This window comes from Somniosus microcephalus, chromosome 4 (assembly GCF_052327205.1).
Source record: "Somniosus microcephalus isolate GS21.2 chromosome 4, FLI_Smic_1.0, whole genome shotgun sequence".
Lineage (NCBI taxonomy): Eukaryota > Metazoa > Chordata > Chondrichthyes > Squaliformes > Somniosidae > Somniosus > Somniosus microcephalus.
Genome location: NC_140990.1, coordinates 176932168 through 176949914, shown reverse-complemented (window position 1 = coordinate 176949914; position 17747 = coordinate 176932168). Strand labels below are relative to the sequence as shown.

The following is a 17747-nucleotide window of genomic DNA, read 5'->3' as shown; positions in this document are numbered from 1 at the left end:
GGAAGGCACGGTATAAGGGTAAATTGTTCTTGTTGTTGACACAGCAAGACCTGGCCTGACAGACACTGCAACTGCACCCATGCTTGTCGGCAGTTTTTGCCACCAGAAGTCACATGTTGACATAGCAGCTCACAATGATTGACAGGTCTGCCTTTGGGCCACTATCATATCCAGTAAGAAGAGTGATGTAGTTTGAGAAGAAATACTTAGAAGTTACAACAGAAACAGGCCTTTCGGCCCAAATAATTCTGATCACATTTATCCACCCTGTTTCCATATCCCCTCAGCCCCTTTTCCTTCATCCATCTATCCAATCCAATCTAGCAGCCAATGGGTAATGCAGGTACAAGTGTTGAGATTTAAACTGCCTTATTTGGTATATGCCAGATGGCACCTTGGGCTGGAAAAGCAATTTGTTGAAAGAGGCCTCTGTATTTTGAAAATATAATTTTGGTAATGTGTGAGCAGCATTTCTTAATCTGCAGAACTGCCAGTTTCAGGAATGAATGAGTAAAATTGAAGGAGTGATGCATGAGTAGAATTTAACATTAAAAGAGTACAATTTAAGAGGTAAAGTCATAGAATTTTAAGGAGTGAGTAGAATTTAAGGAGAAAGGAATTAATACAATTTAAGAGTGTTTGAGTGAATTTAAACAGTGAATGAGTTAATTTTAGGAGTGAATGAGTATAATTTATGGATTAAATAGGTGGACTTTAAGGAATTAATGAGTAAAATTTAAGAATTGACGATGAGTAGAATTTAAGGAGTGAATGGGTCTAATTTAAGGAGTGAATGGGTCTAATTTAAGGAGTGAATGGGTCTAATTTAAGGAGTGAATGGGTCTAATTTAAGGAGTGAATGGGTCTAATTTAAGGAGTGAATGGGTCTAATTTAAGTAATAAATTAATAGATATCAGCAAATGCGAGTTTTTCAAGACCACAGGGAAGAAATCTCTGCTGATGATGTGATCATACGAATGCTGAGCGAGTCTAACAGAGGCGATAACTCAATTATGTTAAACAAGTAACTCCATTAAAATAGTTGAGACAAGAATTTGATACAAGCACACTCGGCATATCATACAGTAGCTTTAGAAACACAAAGTTCTCCCCTCACTGCCAGCTGAATGACTCTACCTTATATCCCACGTCTGAATGAGCTGCTTTCTCCCAGTGCGCTGGAATGGTTTTTCCTGGAATGCTGCTTGACTGTCCCTGTCCAGGTTTTCCTTGGCTGGAAAAGGAGTTTTCAATTGTGCATTAGTTAAAAAGGAAAACATTCTGTTTTGAAAATGATATTCAACTCGTCATCCAACTTACTACCATTCCAATCCTGCTCAAATGATGTCATGAATAGAGACAGCGGATGCAAGCAAGTGGTCAAGCCCCACTCCAAAGACTTGAGCACGAAATCTAGGCTGACACTCCAGTGCAGTACTGAGGGAGAGCTGCACTGTTGGAGGTGCCGTCTTTTGGATGAGACGTTAAACCGAGGCCCCGCCTGCTCTCTCGGGTGGATGCAAAAGATCCCATGACAATATTGGAAAAGCAGGGAAGTTATCTCTGGTGTCCTGGCCAATATTTATCCCCCAATCAACATCACTAAACAGATTATATGGTCATTATCACATTGCTGTTTGTGGGAGCTTGCTGTGCGCAAATTGGCTGCCGTGTTTCCTACATTACAACAGTGACTACACTTCAAAGAGTTCTTCGTTGGCTGTAAAGCGCTTTGGGACATCTTGAAGTTGTGAAAGGCACTGTATAAATGCAAGTCTTTCTTTTCTTTTCAAGGATCTCTATTAACAACAACAACTTGCATTTGTATGGCGCCTTTAACGTACTAAAACATTCCATGACACCGAGCCACATAATGAGATACTTGGACAGGTGGTCAAAGAGGTAGGTTTTAAGGAGCATCTTAAAGGAGAGAGAGAGGCGGAGAGGTTTAGGGAGGGAAATCCAGAGCTTGGGGCCCAGGGGCTGAAGGCACGGCCACCAATGGTGGAGCGATTAAAATCAGGGATGCGCAAGAGGCCAGAATTAGAGAAGCGCAGAGATCTTGGATGGTTGTAGAGATGGCGGAGGTTACAGAGATAGGGAGGGGCGAGGCCATGGAGGAATTTGAACATGAGAATTTTGAAATTGAGGCGTTGCCTGACCGGGAGCCAATGTAGGTCAGCGAGCACAGGGGTGATGGGTGAACGGAACTTGGTGCGAGTTAAGACACAGGCAGCAGAGTTTTGGATGAGCTCAAGTTTATGTACAGTGGAAGGCCAACCAGAAAAGCATTGGAATAGTCGAGTCTAGAGGTAACAAAGGCATGGATGAGGGTTTCAGCAGCAGATGAGCTGAGGCAGGGGCGGAGTCGGGCGATGTTAGGGAGCTGGTCTCGGTGATGCAGTGGATATATGGTTGGAAGCTCATCTCGGAGTCAAATATGACACCAAGGTTGCAAACGATCTGGTTTAGCCTCAGACAATGAACAGGGAGAGGGGTGGAGTCGGTGGCCAGGGAACGGAGTTTGTGGCGGGGACTGAAGACAATGGCTTCAGTCTTCCCAATATTCAGAAATTTCTGCTCATCCATTAATGGATGACGGACAAGCAGCGTGACAAAGCAGAGACAGTAGAGGGGTCGAGAGAGATGGTGATGAGGTAGAGCTGAGTGTCGTCAGTGTTCATGTGGAAACTGATGCTGTGTTTTCGGATGATGTCTCTGAGGGGCAGCACGTAGATGAGAAATAGGAGGGGGCCAAGGATAGATCCTTGGGGGACTCCAGAGGTAACGGTGCGGGAGCAGGAAGAGAAGCCATTGCTGATAATTATGGTGTCATTTCATGATGTCACAGGATGGGGGGGGGGGTGCAAGGAGAGCAAGTTCTACCCAAAGTAGCTGCTGCCCCTAACTGAAAGTTTCTAAAGCCTCAAACAGGGTGGAGAGAACTGACAGGTACAGTTCCCACCACTTATCGCAGGCGTGTTGGTGCTAATACGACTTGCCCGCTATACGCGATGAACAGTTCTGACACTAACTAAACCTTGAAATGGACAAAACAAATTCCTTCATGAGAACCTGTACATAGTGCCATTGGTAGTTTGTGTAGAAATTCTGTATAACTTGTTTGCCTCAACTTGCTTCTCTCACAATGATTGCCTGCTTAAGAACAGCAGAGGAACTTGAACTCAACTGAAGCATGGCAGCGGGAGCAGATGACAAACAAAATATCAAAGAAACAAATTGTCTAGTATTAAAATACTAGTTGGTTTAGCTGCACTTAAACTGTTCGGTTGGGTTATTGTCAGAAAGAAAAGAAAGACTTGCATTTATATAGCAGCTTTTATGACCTCAGGACATCCCAAAGCTTTTTGCAGCCCATTAAATACTTTTTGAAGTGTAGTCACTGTTGTAATGTAGGAAACGCGGCAGCCAATTTGTGCACAGAAAGATCCCACAAACAGCAATGTGATATTAACCAGATAATTTGTTTTAGTGATGTTGGTTGAAGGATACATCTTGGCCCAGGACACCAGGGGGAAATTCCCTTCTGTTCTTCGAATATTGCCCTGGGATCCTAAGAGGGGGACCTCGGTTTAATGTCTCATCTGAAAGATGGCACCTCAGACAGTGCAGCACTCCCTCAGTATTGCACTGGGAGTGTCAGCCCAGATTTTGCGCTCAGGTCTCCAGAGTGGGACTTGAACCCATGACCTTCTGACAAGAGTGCTACCCACTGAGCCACAGCTGACAGAATTTAATTAATCGTGTAATTGACGTAGAAGTTTACCTTAACGAGGTGCCGTCTACTCACTGAACTCCTGTTTTTGCCCGAAACAGCCGGCACTCTAAACACGCTGTAAGGGATGGCTTTGTAGTCGACAATAATGGGAACTGGTCAGCGCCAGTTGCCCAATTTAAACGTGGGCGGTTTAAGCGACAGGGACTGTATCTCCTCCCAGAATGTTTCAGATTATGGGGCAAATCACCAAGGCACCTTCAAGCTCCGAACACAAAGCTGATCCCTAGTGCCAGAGCACTGAACCGTGAGGAAAGAGTTGGGCTAGTCCACCTTGAAAAGAGGCAACTGAGCGAGGCCTTATAGACACATGCAAGGAAGTAATCAGTATAGAAAATACGCAGTATTGCTTCGAGTTGTGCCGCAATAACAGGGCGAGCAGGTTTAGTTAAACTGGTGAAAGACAAGTTTAAAACCAAAGTTCTCTTCACGTAAAGGATGATTGATCAACGCCTGGAATCGATTTCCACCGAGGTCAACGGAGGCAATCCCTTGGAATCAATCAGATACTGCAGAGCTCTCTGGATGAGCTAAGATGGTGCCCAGTGATCGTCCCCGTCTGTACTTATCTCTTAAGTGACGCAGGCTATACTCAAAGGCCTCCTTAGGTAGGCCGTTGACGGGTGTTACGTACTTTTGTATCTGACTGTCCACATCCTGTTCAGAGATGAACTTCGGCCTCCTGCGGACTTCTCTTTCAGTGCCGATACGTGAGTTTTTTTGACACATTTCTAAATGGGGAGGAGGGGGGAGAGAGATAGAAATCAGACAATGATAGTCTTTTACTCAGAGAAAGAAAAACTTGGCTTGTAATTTTAAGATTTCTTAGGAACGTTTTCTCTACGCCAGATAATTGAAATCAGTTTCCTTAAAGTGACTGTACCTTTAAAGTTCAGCACATATTGGTTTTTTCCTGCACTGAATTCCACTTTCCCGCTGCTGTCTGCCAAATATTCCTTCTCCAGGTCTAGGGATGTTGTGCTTGCAGCACGGTGCAGCTCTCCCTGTTATACAGAATGTAACCTATCAGTCAGGAGTTGCCCATCCAGTGGCTCAGAAATCGAAAGGCGAGATCATAGAGGCTGCGGTCCCAGCACGAGCCTCACCACATGGGAGGGCTGGTCAGAGACTGATGCTGCAACCTTACAGTACTAGCTCCAACCTGCGCTCCTATCTGGTGAGGCTCCATGCTCGAGGCACAACCTCAGTAAATTCATCCTTCTTTCTGCAAGGAGAAGGTTCTGCAGCCTTCCTTCTGACAGCAATAGGTAATAATCTGAAATAGGTAATAATATGACGCTGGGCAGGGCTCTCGGTTATAATACTACACCCAACAGATTTCTACCTAATAACATGACACTGTGTAGATCTATCGATAATAACATGACACTACGTAGATATCTAGATCAATGTGGTGAGTTTAGTTCGCATCTACCGCCCAAATACAGCAACTTCACGCCACTCAATACATTTCAATGGTGGGGCAGACAGCATGCTGCCGTTTTCACAAAGCTAATGGCAGAGTGGCGCATCTCGACAGCAACTTTTGGATTTCCAGTTTAATCGTGGATCAGCCCCTCGCCTGAAGTTGCTGCAGGATTTGCGCGGAAATAACGGCAAGCACCATTAGCATCACCGTTATTTTGACAGCAAATGATGGGTCAATAATATGATATTACTTAAGTCTCTAGGTAATGATATGATGCTATGTAGCTCTTTAGATAATAACATGACACTATGTAGGTCTCCAGATAATTACACAGCACTATGTATGGCTCTGGATAATAAAACGGCACTATGTAGGGCTGGGCATGTAAAGTACATGGATTTTCAGCAAACATTTCCCCTCGCCATTTTGGTCGCTCATTTTCTGAAGCTGCTGATACTTGTGATGCTTGCTGAGGTTTTGGCTCCACATGCACTGCTGCTGCCCCCCCCGACCCACCCGACACACCCACCACCTCTACTAATTTGTACAAGTAATCACTGTTTGTGTGTGTGAGCTTCAACAGTGAGTTTGGCAGGCTATCCGATTGTGTGTGTGTGTGTGTGTGTGTGTGTGTAGAGAGGGTCCGATTGTGTGTGTGTGTGTGTGGAGAGGGTCCGATTGTGTGTGTGTGTGTGGAGAGGGTCCGATTGTGTGTGTGTGTGTGGTGAGGGTCCGATTGTATGTGTGTGTGGAGAGGGTCCGATTGTGTGTGTGTGTGTGTGTGTGTGTGTGTGTGGAGAGGGTCCGATTGTGTGTGTGTGAGTGTGGAGAGAGTCCGATTGTGTGTGTGTGCGTGGAGAGGGTCCGATTGTGTGTGTGTGTGTGGAGAGGGTCCGATTGTGTGTGTGTGAGTGGAGAGGGTCCGATTGTGTGTGTGTGCGTGGAGAGGGTCCGATTGTGTGTGTGTGTGAGTGGAGAGGGTCCGATTGTGTGTGTGTGTGTGTGGAGAGGGTCCGATTGTGTGTGTGTGTGTGTGTGGAGAGGGTCCGATTGTGTGTGTGTGTGTGTGTGTGGAGAGGGTCCGATTGTGTGTGTGTGAGTGGAGAGGGTCCGATTGTGTGTGTGTGTGTGGAGAGGGTCCGATTGTGTGTGTGTGTGTGTGGAGAGGGTCCGATTGTGTGCGTGTGTGTGGAGAGGGTCCGATTGTGTGTGTGTGCGTGGAGAGGGTCCGATTGTGTGTGTGTGAGTGGAGATGGTCCGATTGTGTGTGTGTGCGTGGAGAGGGTCCGATTGTGTGTGTGTGAGTGGAGAGGGTCCGATTGTGTGTGTGTGCGTGGAGAGGGTCCGATTGTGTGTGTGTGTGTGGAGAGGGTCCGATTGTGTGTGTGTGAGTGGAGAGGGTCCGATTGTGTGTGTGTGCGTGGAGAGGGTCCGATTGTGTGTGTGTGTGTGGAGAGGGTCCGATTGTGTGTGTGTGAGTGGCGAGGGTCTGATTGTGTGTGTGTGCGTGGAGAGGATCCGATTGTGTGTGTGTGCGTGGAGAGGATCCGATTGTGTGTGTGAGTGGAGAGGGTCCGATTGTGTGTGTGTGTGTGTGTGTGTGTGGTGAGGGTCCGATTGTGTGTGTGTGTGTGGAGAGGGACGGATTGTGTGTGTGAGTGGAGAGGGTCCGATTGTGTGTGTGTGTGTGTGTGTGTGTGGTGAGGGTCCGATTGTGTGTGTGTGTGTGTGTGTGTGGAGAGGGTCCGATTGTGTGCGTGTGTGTGTGTGGAGAGGGTCCGATTGTGTGTGTGTGTGTGTGTGTGTGTGTGTGTGTGTGTGGTGAGGGTCCGATTGTGTGTGTGTGTGTGTGTGTGTGTGTGGAGAGAGTCCGATTGTGTGTGTGTGTGTGTGTGGAGAGAGTCCGATTGTGCGTGTGTGAGTGGAGAGAGTCCGATTGTGTATAGGTGTGTGTGGAGAGTGTCTGATTGTGTGTGCGTGTGTGTGGAGAGGGTCCGATTGTGCGTGTGTGAGTGGAGAGGGTCCGAGTGTGTGTGTGTGTGTGTGTGTGTATAGAGAGTGGGTCCGATTGTGTGTGTGTGTGTGTGTGTGTGAAAAGAGGGTCCGATTGTGTGTGTGTGAGTGGAAAGGGTCCGATTGTGTGTGTGTGTGTGGAGAGAGTCCGATTGTGTGTGTGTGAGTGGAGAGGGTCCGCTTGTGTGTGTGTGTGTGTGTGTGTATAGAGAGTGCGTCCGATTGTGTGTGTGTGTGTGTGAAAAGAGGGTCCGATTGTGTGTGTGTGAGTGGAAAGGGTCCGATTGTGTGTGTGTGTGTGGAGAGAGTCCGATTGTGTGTGTGTGAGTGGAGAGGGTCCGCTTGTGTGTGTGTGTGTGTGTGTGTGAAGAGGGACCGATTGTGTGTGTGTGAGTGGAGAGGGTCCGCTTGTGTGTGTGTGTGTGTGTGTGTGTGTGGAGAGGGTCCGATTTTGTGTGTGTGTGTGTGGAGAGGGTCCGATTGTGTGTGTGTGCGAGTGGAGAGGGTCCGATTGTGTGTGTGTGAGTGTGTGTGTGGAGAGGGTCCGATTGTGTGTGTGTGTGTGTGTGTGGAGAGGGTCCGATTGTGTGTGAGTGTGTGTGTGGAGAGGGTCCGATTGTGTGTGTGTGTGTGTGTGTGTGTGTGGAGAGGGTCCGATTGTGTGTGTGTGAGTGGAGAGGGTCCGATTGTGTGTGTGTGCATGGAGAGGATCCGATTGTGTGTGTGTGCGCGGAGAGGATCCGATTGTGTGTGTGAGTGGAGAGGGTCCGATTGTGTGTGTGTGTGTGTGTGTGTGTGGTGAGGGTCCGATTGTGTGTGTGTGTGTGGAGAGGGTCCGATTGTGTGTGTGAGTGGAGAGGGTCCGATTGTGTGTGTGTGTGTGTGTGTGTGTGTGTGTGTGTGGTGAGGGTCCGATTGTGTGTGTGTGTGTGTGGAGAGGGTCCGATTGTGTGCGTGTGTGTGTGTGGAGAGGGTCCGATTGTGTGTGTGTGTGTGTGTGTGTGTGTGTGTGTGTGTGTGTGTGTGTGGAGAGAGTCCGATTGTGTGTGTGTGTGTGTGTGTGTGGAGAGAGTCCGATTGTGTGTGTGTGAGTGGAGAGAGTCCGATTGTGTATAGGTGTGTGTGGAGAGTGTCTGATTGTGTGTGCGTGTGTGGAGAGGGTCCGATTGTGCGTGTGTGAGTGGAGAGGGTCCGAGTGTGTGTGTGTGTGTGTGCGTGTACATAGAGAGTGGGTCCGATTGTGTGTGTGTGTGTGTGAAAAGAGGGTCCGATTGTGTGTGTGTGAGTGGAAAGGGTCCGATTGTGTGTGTGTGTGTGTGGAGAGAGTCCGATTGTGTGTGTGTGAGTGGAGAGGGTCCGCTTGTGTGTGTGTGTGTGTGTGTGTGTGTGTGTGAAGAGGGACCGATTGTGTGTGTGTGAGTGAAGAGGGTCCGATTGTGTGTGTGTGTGTGTGTGTGTGTGTGTGTGAAGAGGGTCCGATTGTATGTGTGTGTGTGGAGAGGGTCCGATTTTGTGTGTGTGTGTGTGGAGAGGGTCCGATTGTGTGTGTGTGTGAGTGGAGAGGGTCCGATTGTGTGTGTGTGAGTGTGTGTGTGGAGAGGGTCCGATTGTGTGTGTGTGTGTGTGGAGAGGGTCCGATTGTGTGTGAGTGTGTGTGTGGAGAGGGTCCGATTGTGTGTGTGTGTGTGTGTGTGTGGAGAGGGTCCGATTGTGTGTGTGTGTGGAGAGGGTCCGATTGTGTGTGTGTGTGTGTGTGTGTGGAGAGGGTCCGATTGTGTGTCTGTGTGTGGAGAGGGTCCGATTGTGTGTGTGTGTGTGTGTGTGTGTGTGGAGAGGGTCCGATTGTGTGTGTGTGTGTGTGTGGAGAGGGTCCGATTGTGTGTGTGTGTGTGTGGAGAGGGTCCGATTGCGTGTGTGTGTGTGGAGAGGGTCCGATTGTGTGTGTGTGTGTGTGTGTGTGGAGAGGGTCCGATTGTGTGTGTGTGTGTGTGTGTGGAGAGGGTCCGATTGTGTGTATGTGTGTGCGTGGAGAGGGTCCGATTGTGTGTGTGTGGTGAGGGTCCGATTGTGTGTGTGTGTGTGTGTGTGTGTGTGGAGAGGGTCCGATTGTGTGTGTGTGTGGAGAGGGTCCGATTGTGTGTGTGTGTGTGTGTGTGTGTGTGTGTGTGGAGAGGGTCCGATTGTGTGTGTGTGTGGAGAGGGTCCGATTGTGTGTGTGTGTGTGTGGTGAGGGTCCGATTGTGTGTGTGTGTGTGGAGAGGGTCCGATTGTGTGTGTGTGTGTGTGGAGAGGGTCCGATTGTGTGTGCGTGTGTGGAGAGTGTCCGATTGTGTGTGTGTGGAGAGTGTCCGATTGTGTGTGTGTGTGTGTGGAGAGGGTCTGATTGTGTGTGTGTCTGTGTGTGGTGAGGGTCCGATTGTGTGTGTGTGTGGAGAGGGTCCGATTGTGTGTGTGTGTGTGTGTGGTGAGGGTCCGATTGTGTGTGTGTGTGTGGAGAGGGTCCGATTGTGTGTGTGTGTGTGTGTGGAGAGGGTCCGATTGTGTGTGTGTGTGTGTGTGGAGAGGGTCCGATTGTGTGTGTGTGTGTGTGTGTGTGTGTGGAGAGGGTCCGATTGTGTGTGTGTGTGTGGTGAGGGTCCGATTGTGTGTGTGTGTGTGGAGAGGGTCCGATTGTGTGTGTGTGTGTGTGGAGAGGGTCCGATTGTGTGTGTGTGTGTGTGGAGCGGGTCCGATTGTGTGCGTGTGTGTGTGTGTGTGTGGAGAGGGTCCGATTGTGTGCGTGTGTGGGGAGAGGGTCCGATTGTGTGTGTGTGTGTGTGTGGAGAGGGTCCGATTGTGTGCGTGTGTGTGTGTGGAGAGGGTCCGATTGTGTGTGTGTGTGTGTGTGTGTGTGTGTGTGTGTGTGTGTGTGGAGAGGGTCCGATTGTGTGTGTGTGTGTGTGTGTGTGTGTGGAGAGGGTCCGATTGTGTGTGTGTGTGTGTGGAGAGGGTCCGATTGTGTGCGTGTGTGTGGAGAGGGTCCGATTGTGTGTGTGTGGAGAGGGTCCGATTGTGTGTGTGTGTGTGGAGAGGGTCCGATTGTGTGTGTGTGTGTGTGTTTGTGTGTGTGGAGAGGGTCCGATTGTGTGCGTGTGTGTGGAGAGGGTCCGATTGTGTGTGTGTGGAGAGGGTCCGATTGTGTGTGTGTGGAGAGGGTCCGATTGTGTGTGTGTGGAGAGGGTCCGATTGTGTGTGTGTGTGTGGGGAGGGTCCGATTGTGTGTGTGTGTGTGTGGAGAGGGTCCGATTGTGTGTGTGTGTGAGTGGAGAGGGTCCGATTGTGTGTGTGTGTGTGTGTGTGTGGAGAGGGTCCGATTGTGTGTGTGTGTGTGAGTGGAGAGGGTCCGATTGTGTGTGTGTGTGTGTGTGTGGAGAGGGTCCGATTGTGTGTGTGTGTGTGTGTGTGTGTGTGGAGAGGGTCCGATTGTGTGTGTGTGTGTGGAGAGGGTCCGATTGTGTGTGTGTGTGTGGAGAGGGTCCGATTGTGTGTGTGTGTGTGGAGAGGGTCCGATTGTGTGTGTGTGTGTGTGTGTGGAGAGGGTCCGATTGTGTGTGTGTGTGTGGAGAGGGTCCGATTGTGTGTGTGTGTGTGTGTGTGTGTGGAGAGGGTCCGATTGTGTGTGTGTGTGTGTGTGGAGAGGGTCCGATTGTGTGTGTGTGTGGAGAGGGTCCGATTGTGTGTGTGTGTGTGGAGAGGGTCCGATTGTGTGTGTGTGTGCGTGTGTGTGTGTGGAGAGGGTCCGATTGTGTGTGTGTGTGTGTGTGTGAGGGTCCGATTGTGTGTGTGTGTGTGGAGAGGGTCCGATTGTGTGTGTGTGTGTGGAGAGGGTCCGATTGTGTGCGTGTGTGTGGAGAGGGTCCGATTGTGTGTGTGTGTGTGGAGAGGGTCCGATTGTGTGTGTGTGTGTGGAGAGGGTCCGAATGTGTGTGTGTGTGGAGAGGGTCCGATTGTGTGTGTGTGTGTGGAGAGGGTCCGATTGTGTGTGTGTGATTGGAGAGGGTCCGATTGTGTGCGTGTGTGTGGAGAGGGTCCGATTGTGTGTGTGTGTGTGGAGAGGGTCCGATTGTGTGTGTGTGTGTGGAGAGGGTCCGATTGTGTGTGTGTGGAGAGGGTCCGATTGTGTGTGTGTGTGGAGAGGGTCCGATTGTGTGTGTGTGTGTGTGTGTGTGTGGTGAGGGTCCGATTGTGTGTGTGTGTGTGGAGAGGGTCCGATTGTGTGTGTGAGTGGAGAGGGTCCGATTGTGTGTGTGTGTGTGTGTGTGTGTGTGTGTGTGTGTGTGTGTGTGTGTGTGGAGAGGGTCCGATTGTGTGTGTGTGTGTGGTGAGGGTCCGATTGTGTGTGTGTGTGTGGAGAGGGTCCGATTGTGCGTGTGTGTGTGTGGAGAGGGTCCGATTGTGTGTGTGTGTGTGTGGAGCGGGTCCGATTGTGTGTGTGTGTGTGTGTGTGTGTGTGTGTGTGTGTGGAGAGGGTCCGATTGTGTGCGTGTGTGTGGAGAGGGTCCGATTGTGTGTGTGTGTGTGTGGAGAGGGTCCGATTGTGTGCGTGTGTGTGTGTGGAGAGGGTCCGATTGTGTGTGTGTGTGTGTGTGTGTGTGTGTGTGTGTGGAGAGGGTCCGATTGTGTGTGTGTGTGTGTGTGTGTGGAGAGGGTCCGATTGTGTGTGTGTGTGTGTGGAGAGGGTCCGATTGTGTGCGTGTGTGTGGAGAGGGTCCGATTGTGTGTGTGTGGAGAGGGTCCGATTGTGGGTGTGTGTGTGGAGAGGGTCCGATTGTGTGTGTGTGTGTGTGTGTGGAGAGGGTCCGATTGTGTGCGTGTGTGTGGAGAGGGTCCGATTGTGTGTGTGTGGAGAGGGTCCGATTGTGTGTGTGTGTGTGGGGAGGGTCCGATTGTGTGTGTGTGTGTGGAGAGGGTCCGATTGTGTGTGTGTGTGAGTGGAGAGGGTCCGATTGTGTGTGTGTGTGTGGAGAGGGTCCGATTGTGTGCGTGTGTGTGGAGAGGGTCCGATTGTGTGTGTGTGGAGAGGGTCCGATTGTGTGTGTGTGTGTGGGGAGGGTCCGATTGTGTGTGTGTGTGTGGAGAGGGTCCGATTGTGTGTGTGTGTGAGTGGAGAGGGTCCGATTGTGTGTGTGTGTGTGTGTGTGGAGAGGGTCCGATTGTGTGTGTGTGTGTGTGAGTGGAGAGGGTCCGATTGTGTGTGTGTGTGTGTGTGTGGAGAGGGTCCGATTGTGTGTGTGTGTGTGTGTGGAGAGGGTCCGATTGTGTGTGTGTGTGTGTGGAGAGGGTCCGATTGTGTGTGTGTGTGTGGAGAGGGTCCGATTGTGTGTGTGTGTGTGGAGAGGGTCCGATTGTGTGTGTGTGTGTGTGTGTGGAGAGGGTCCGATTGTGTGTGTGTGTGTGTGGAGAGGGTCCGATTGTGTGTGTGTGTGTGGAGAGGGTCCGATTGTGTGTGTGTGTGTGTGTGTGGAGAGGGTCCGATTATGTGTGTGTGTGGAGAGGGTCCGATTGTGTGTGTGTGTGTGGAGAGGGTCCGATTGTGTGTGTGTGTGTGTGTGTGGAGAGGGTCCGATTGTGTGTGTGTGTGTGTGTGTGGAGAGGGTCCGATTGTGTGTGTGTGTGTGTGGAGAGGGTCCGATTGTGTGTGTGTGTGTGTGGAGAGGGTCCGATTGTGTGTGTGTGTGGAGAGGGTCCGATTGTGTGTGTGTGTGTGTGTGGAGAGGGTCCGATTGTGTGTGTGTGTGTAGAGGGTCCGATTGTGTGTGTGTGTGTGTGTGTGTGTGTGTGGAGAGGGTCCGAATGTGTGTGTGTGTGGAGAGGGTCCGATTGTGTGTGTGTGTGTGTGTGTGGAGAAGGTCCGATTGTGTGTGTGTGTGTGGAGAGGGTCCGATTGTGTGTGTGTGTGTGAGTGAGGGTCCGATTGTGTGTGTGTGTGTGTGGAGAGGGTCCGATTGTGTGCGTGTGTGTGGAGAGGGTCCGATTGTGTGTGTGTGTGTGGAGAGGGTCCGATTGTGTGTGTGTGTGTGGAGAGGGTCCGAATGTGTGTGTGTGTGTGGAGAGGGTCCGATTGTGTGTGTGTGTGTGGAGAGGGTCCGATTGTGTGTGTGTGAGTGGAGAGGGTCCGATTGTGTGCGTGTGTGTGGAGAGGGTCCGATTGTGTGTGTGTGTGTGGAGAGGGTCCGATTGTGTGTGTGTGTGTGGAGAGGGTCCGATTGTGTGTGTGTGTGGAGAGGGTCCGATTGTGTGTGTGTGTGGAGAGGGTCCGAATGTGTGTGTGTGTGGAGAGGGTCCGATTGTGTGTGTGTGTGTGGAGAGGGTCCGATTGTGTGTGTGTGAGTGGAGAGGGTCCGATTGTGTGTGTGTGTGTGTGGAGAGGCTCCGATTGTGTGTGTGTGAGTGGAGAGGGTCCGATTGTGTGTGTGTGTGTGTGAGGGTCCGATTGTGTGTGTGTGTGGAGAGGGTCCGATTGTGTGTGTGTGAGTGGAGAGGGTCCGATTGTGTGTGTGTGTGAGTGGAGAGGGTCCGATTGTGTGTGTGTGTGTGGAGAGGGTCCGATTGTGTGTGTGTGTGTGGAGAGGGTCCGATTGTGTGTGTGTGAGTGGAGAGGGTCCGATTGTGTGTGCGTGTGTGTGGAGAGGGTCCGATTGTGTGTGTGTGTGTGGAGAGGGTCCGATTGTGTGTGTGTGTGTGGAGAGGGTCCGATTGTGTGTGTGTGTGTGGAGAGGGTCCGATTGTGTGTGTGTGTGAGTGGAGAGGGTCCGATTGTGTGTGTGTGTGTGGAGAGGGTCCGATTGTGTGTGTGTGTGAGTGGAGAGGGTCCGATTGTGTGTGTGTGTGTGGAGAGGGTCCGATTGTGTGTGTGTGAGTGGAGAGGGTCCGATTGTGTGTGTGTGTGTGTGGAGAGGGTCCGATTGTGTGTGTGTGAGTGGAGAGGGTCCGATTGTGTGTGTGTGTGTGTGGAGAGGGTCCGATTGTGTGTGTGTGTGTGGAGAGGGTCCGATTGTGTGTGTGTGTGTGTGTGGAGAGGGTCCGATTGTGTGTGTGTGAGTGGAGAGGGTCCGATTGTGTGTGTGTGTGTGTGAGGGTCCGATTGTGTGTGTGTGTGTGGAGAGGGTCCGATTGTGTGTGTGTGTGTGGAGAGGGTCCGATTGTGTGTGTGTGTGTGGAGAGGGTCCGATTGTGTGTGTGTGAGTGGAGAGGGTCCGATTGTGTGTGTGTGTGTGTGGAGAGGGTCCGATTGTGTGTGTGTGTGTGGAGAGGGTCCGATTGTGTGTGTGTGTGTGTGAGGGTCCGATTGTGTGTGTGTGAGTGGAGAGGGTCCGATTGTGTGTGTGTGTGTGGAGAGGGTCCGATTGTGTGTGTGTGTGTGTGAGGGTCCGATTGTGTGTGTGTGTGTGGAGAGGGTCCGATTGTGTGTGTGTGTGTGTGAGGGTCCGATTGTGTGTGTGTGTGTGTGAGGGTCCGATTGTGTGTGTGTGTGTGGAGAGGGTCCGATTGTGTGTGTGTGTGTGGAGAGGGTCCGATTGTGTGTGTGTGTGTGTGAGGGTCCGATTGTGTGTGTGTGTGTGTGTGGAGAGGGTCCGATTGTGTGTGTGTGTGTGGAGAGGGTCCGATTGTGTGTGTGTGTGTGGAGAGGGTCCGATTGTGTGTGTGTGTGTGTGGAGAGGGTCCGATTGTGTGTGTGTGTGTGTGTGGAGAGGGTCCGATTGTGTGTGTGTGTGTGGAGAGGGTCCGATTGTGTGCGTGTGAGTGGAGAGGGTCCGATTGTGTGTGTGTGTGTGGAGAGGGTCCGATTGTGTGTGTGTGTGTGGAGAGGGTCCGATTGTGTGTGTGTGTGTGTGTGGAGAGGGTCCGATTGTGTGTGTGTGTGTGTGGAGAGGGTCCGATTGTGTGTGTGTGTGTGGAGAGGGTCCGATTGTGTGCGTGTGAGTGGAGAGGGTCCGATTGTGTGTGTGTGTGTGGAGAGGGTCCGATTGTGTGTGTGTGTGTGAGTGGAGAGGGGAAAGGAAAACATCACAGTCAAATCTGAACTTGTCCTGAGCCACTTCACTATGTTCCTGCTCCCACTGGCTTCTGAGGACAAACTAGGGGTCAAACTTGGGACTTACTTTAGCCCAATGAACCACGGTCTGGGATTTGGTTTGAAATGTTGTGAAACTAGACAACTTCCAGCATTAATAAAAAGTTATAATTGCTTCTGCTGGGCACTTGCTTCTGTTTAGGGGACAGCCTATTACAGGTCCTTTTATTTATTTATGGGATGAATTAAATCCAAATTTTGGTGAGATGGTAAAGATGTGTTCTGTCCCTCTTTATTTAACTTACATCCAGCGTAGCCACCTGTCTTCGGATGTACTTCAGAAAATTGCTTCACTGGAACATAGGAACAGGAGGAGGCCATTCAGCCCCTTGAGCCTGTTCCGCCATTCAATTAAATCGTGGCTGATCTGTATCTTGAGTCTATCTACCCACCTTGGTTCTGTTACCCTTAATACCCTTGCCTAACAAAAATCCAGCAATCTCAGTTTTGACATTTTCAATTGACCCTCAGCCTCAACAGCTTTTTGGGGGAGAGAGTTCCAGATTTCCACTACCCTTTGTGTGAAGAAGTGCTTCCTGACATCACCCCTGAACGGCCTAGCTCTTATTTTAAGGTTATGCCCCCTTGTTCTGGATTCTCCCATCTGAGGAAATAGTTTCTCTCTATCTATCCTATCAAATCCTTTAATCATCTTAAGCACCTCAATTGGATCACCCCCTTTAAACTTCTATACTCCAGGGAACACAAGCCTAGTCGATGCAACTCATCCTCATAATTTAACCCTTTTGGCCCCAGTTTCATTCTGGTGAGTCTGCGTTGAACCCCCTCTCTCGTATACCTTTCCTGCAGTGGCCAGAACTGAACGCAGTACTCTAAATGGGGTCTAACCAGAGTGTTATACAACTGTAACATAACTTCCACTCTTTTGTCACCCTGCTGGTCTGGAAGTTCTAGTTGAAGCGGCCAATGTTAACCTATGGGGATCCGATGCAAAACACCACAGGAAGACTAAAGACTCACCTGCTTCCCATATTCAGTCCACTTTCCATACTCGTCCTTCCAGTACCAGAGCCATTCGGTGGTGAGGATGTAGTGTGGAGGTTTTGTAACTGAGGAGGCTGTAGAGAGACGTCTAACCTGGCTCAAACCACTTACCATGGCTTTAAAATCAACAAGTGCCGATCTGTGATAAGAACATAACAAACGCAGGATTATATTTATGTTTCAACTGCAATAGATTCCATCACAGGGAGACGGGTCCAAAAAAAAACACCACTAAAAGCCAAATGTCAATGGTTAGCTGTACAGAAGCATCACAATCGACAGCTCTATCATGAATAAGAGAAGCTGGAAAACCGGTGAAGGTCGAGAACCACAGGGATAAGGGAAAAGCCACTTAGGGGGCGATTTTGCCAGCCCTGGGGAGGCGGGTTTGGAGGCAGGACTGCCTAGAAAATGGCAGAAACTGGGGGTGGGTACCCATCCCGCCCCCAACCCGCCTCCGTGCCATCTTCCCAGGAGGCGGCTACCCGACCCGCGCTGGGTCCCGTCTCCTCGAGGCGGGAAGGGGATTACAGCCACTTAACTGCCTGTTAACAGGCATTTAAGAGGGTTATTCCCATTTTTCCAACAGAAGTGCGGGCTTCCTGACGTTGGGAAACCCCGCCAGGGTCAGCAAGGCGAGCAGTGGGTCTGCGGGGGTAAGAGGAGTCGAAAAGTGCACTGTGGAGGTGAGTGATGGGTGCAAGTGTGGAGAGGTAAGTATGTGAGGTGAGTAAAAAGTGTTAGAAAAAGTTTACTTACCTTTGTTTCTTCCTGCAGGCAACAATCATTGGGGATCCGGAGGCTCCGGCATCTCCACGGCAGCGATGACAGAATGGCTGCTGCATTCTCCGATGCAACAGCTATCTGCTTTCTGCTCAGGAAATAGGTTTCGTGAGCCTTGAGTACAAGAACTCACCAAACAACAGAGAATGATGTCAAACGATGACAATTAATCTGTCAAAAAGTTTTGACAGATGAAACGTCATACGCTGACATTCTCTGTCACCGGCTTTCCCTTAATTGGCTGGCTAAGCCCGCTGGGCGGGCTTAACAAGGTCAATCAAGGGAAAATAGCGTGAGCTGGCCGGATGTCGATGGAGGCGGGACTAAAACCCGACAAGCAGCAGTCCCGCTTCCATCACGTCCCCATTGGCAAAATCACCCCGTTAGTTCATGAGTCTCAGCCAGTCACCACTCCATTAGCTGCACTCAACTATGTCCACCATTATCTACCAGGAGTTTCACAGGGCAAAGCCTTATTGAGACACCGCCCTCATTATGTTTTTTATATATTTGTTTTTTGTTATTCATTTATGGGATGTGGACGTCGCTGGCAAGGCCAGCATTTATTGCCCATCCCTAATTGCCCTTTGGAAGATGGTGGTGAGTC

At 50.3% G+C, this 17747-nt stretch overlaps 1 protein-coding gene across 1 annotated transcript in view; it reads right to left on the bottom strand.

Moving 5' to 3' along the window:
• LOC147120013 (protein mono-ADP-ribosyltransferase PARP12-like) overlaps positions 1 to 17747 on the bottom strand; it is a 77685-nt gene that overhangs the window by 19024 nt on the left and 40914 nt on the right. The window contains 4 exon segments of the mRNA XM_085985504.1: positions 1139 to 1235; positions 4432 to 4528; positions 4681 to 4801; positions 16334 to 16496. Coding sequence (XP_085841630.1) covers positions 1139 to 1235; positions 4432 to 4528; positions 4681 to 4801; positions 16334 to 16496 — 478 coding nt within the window.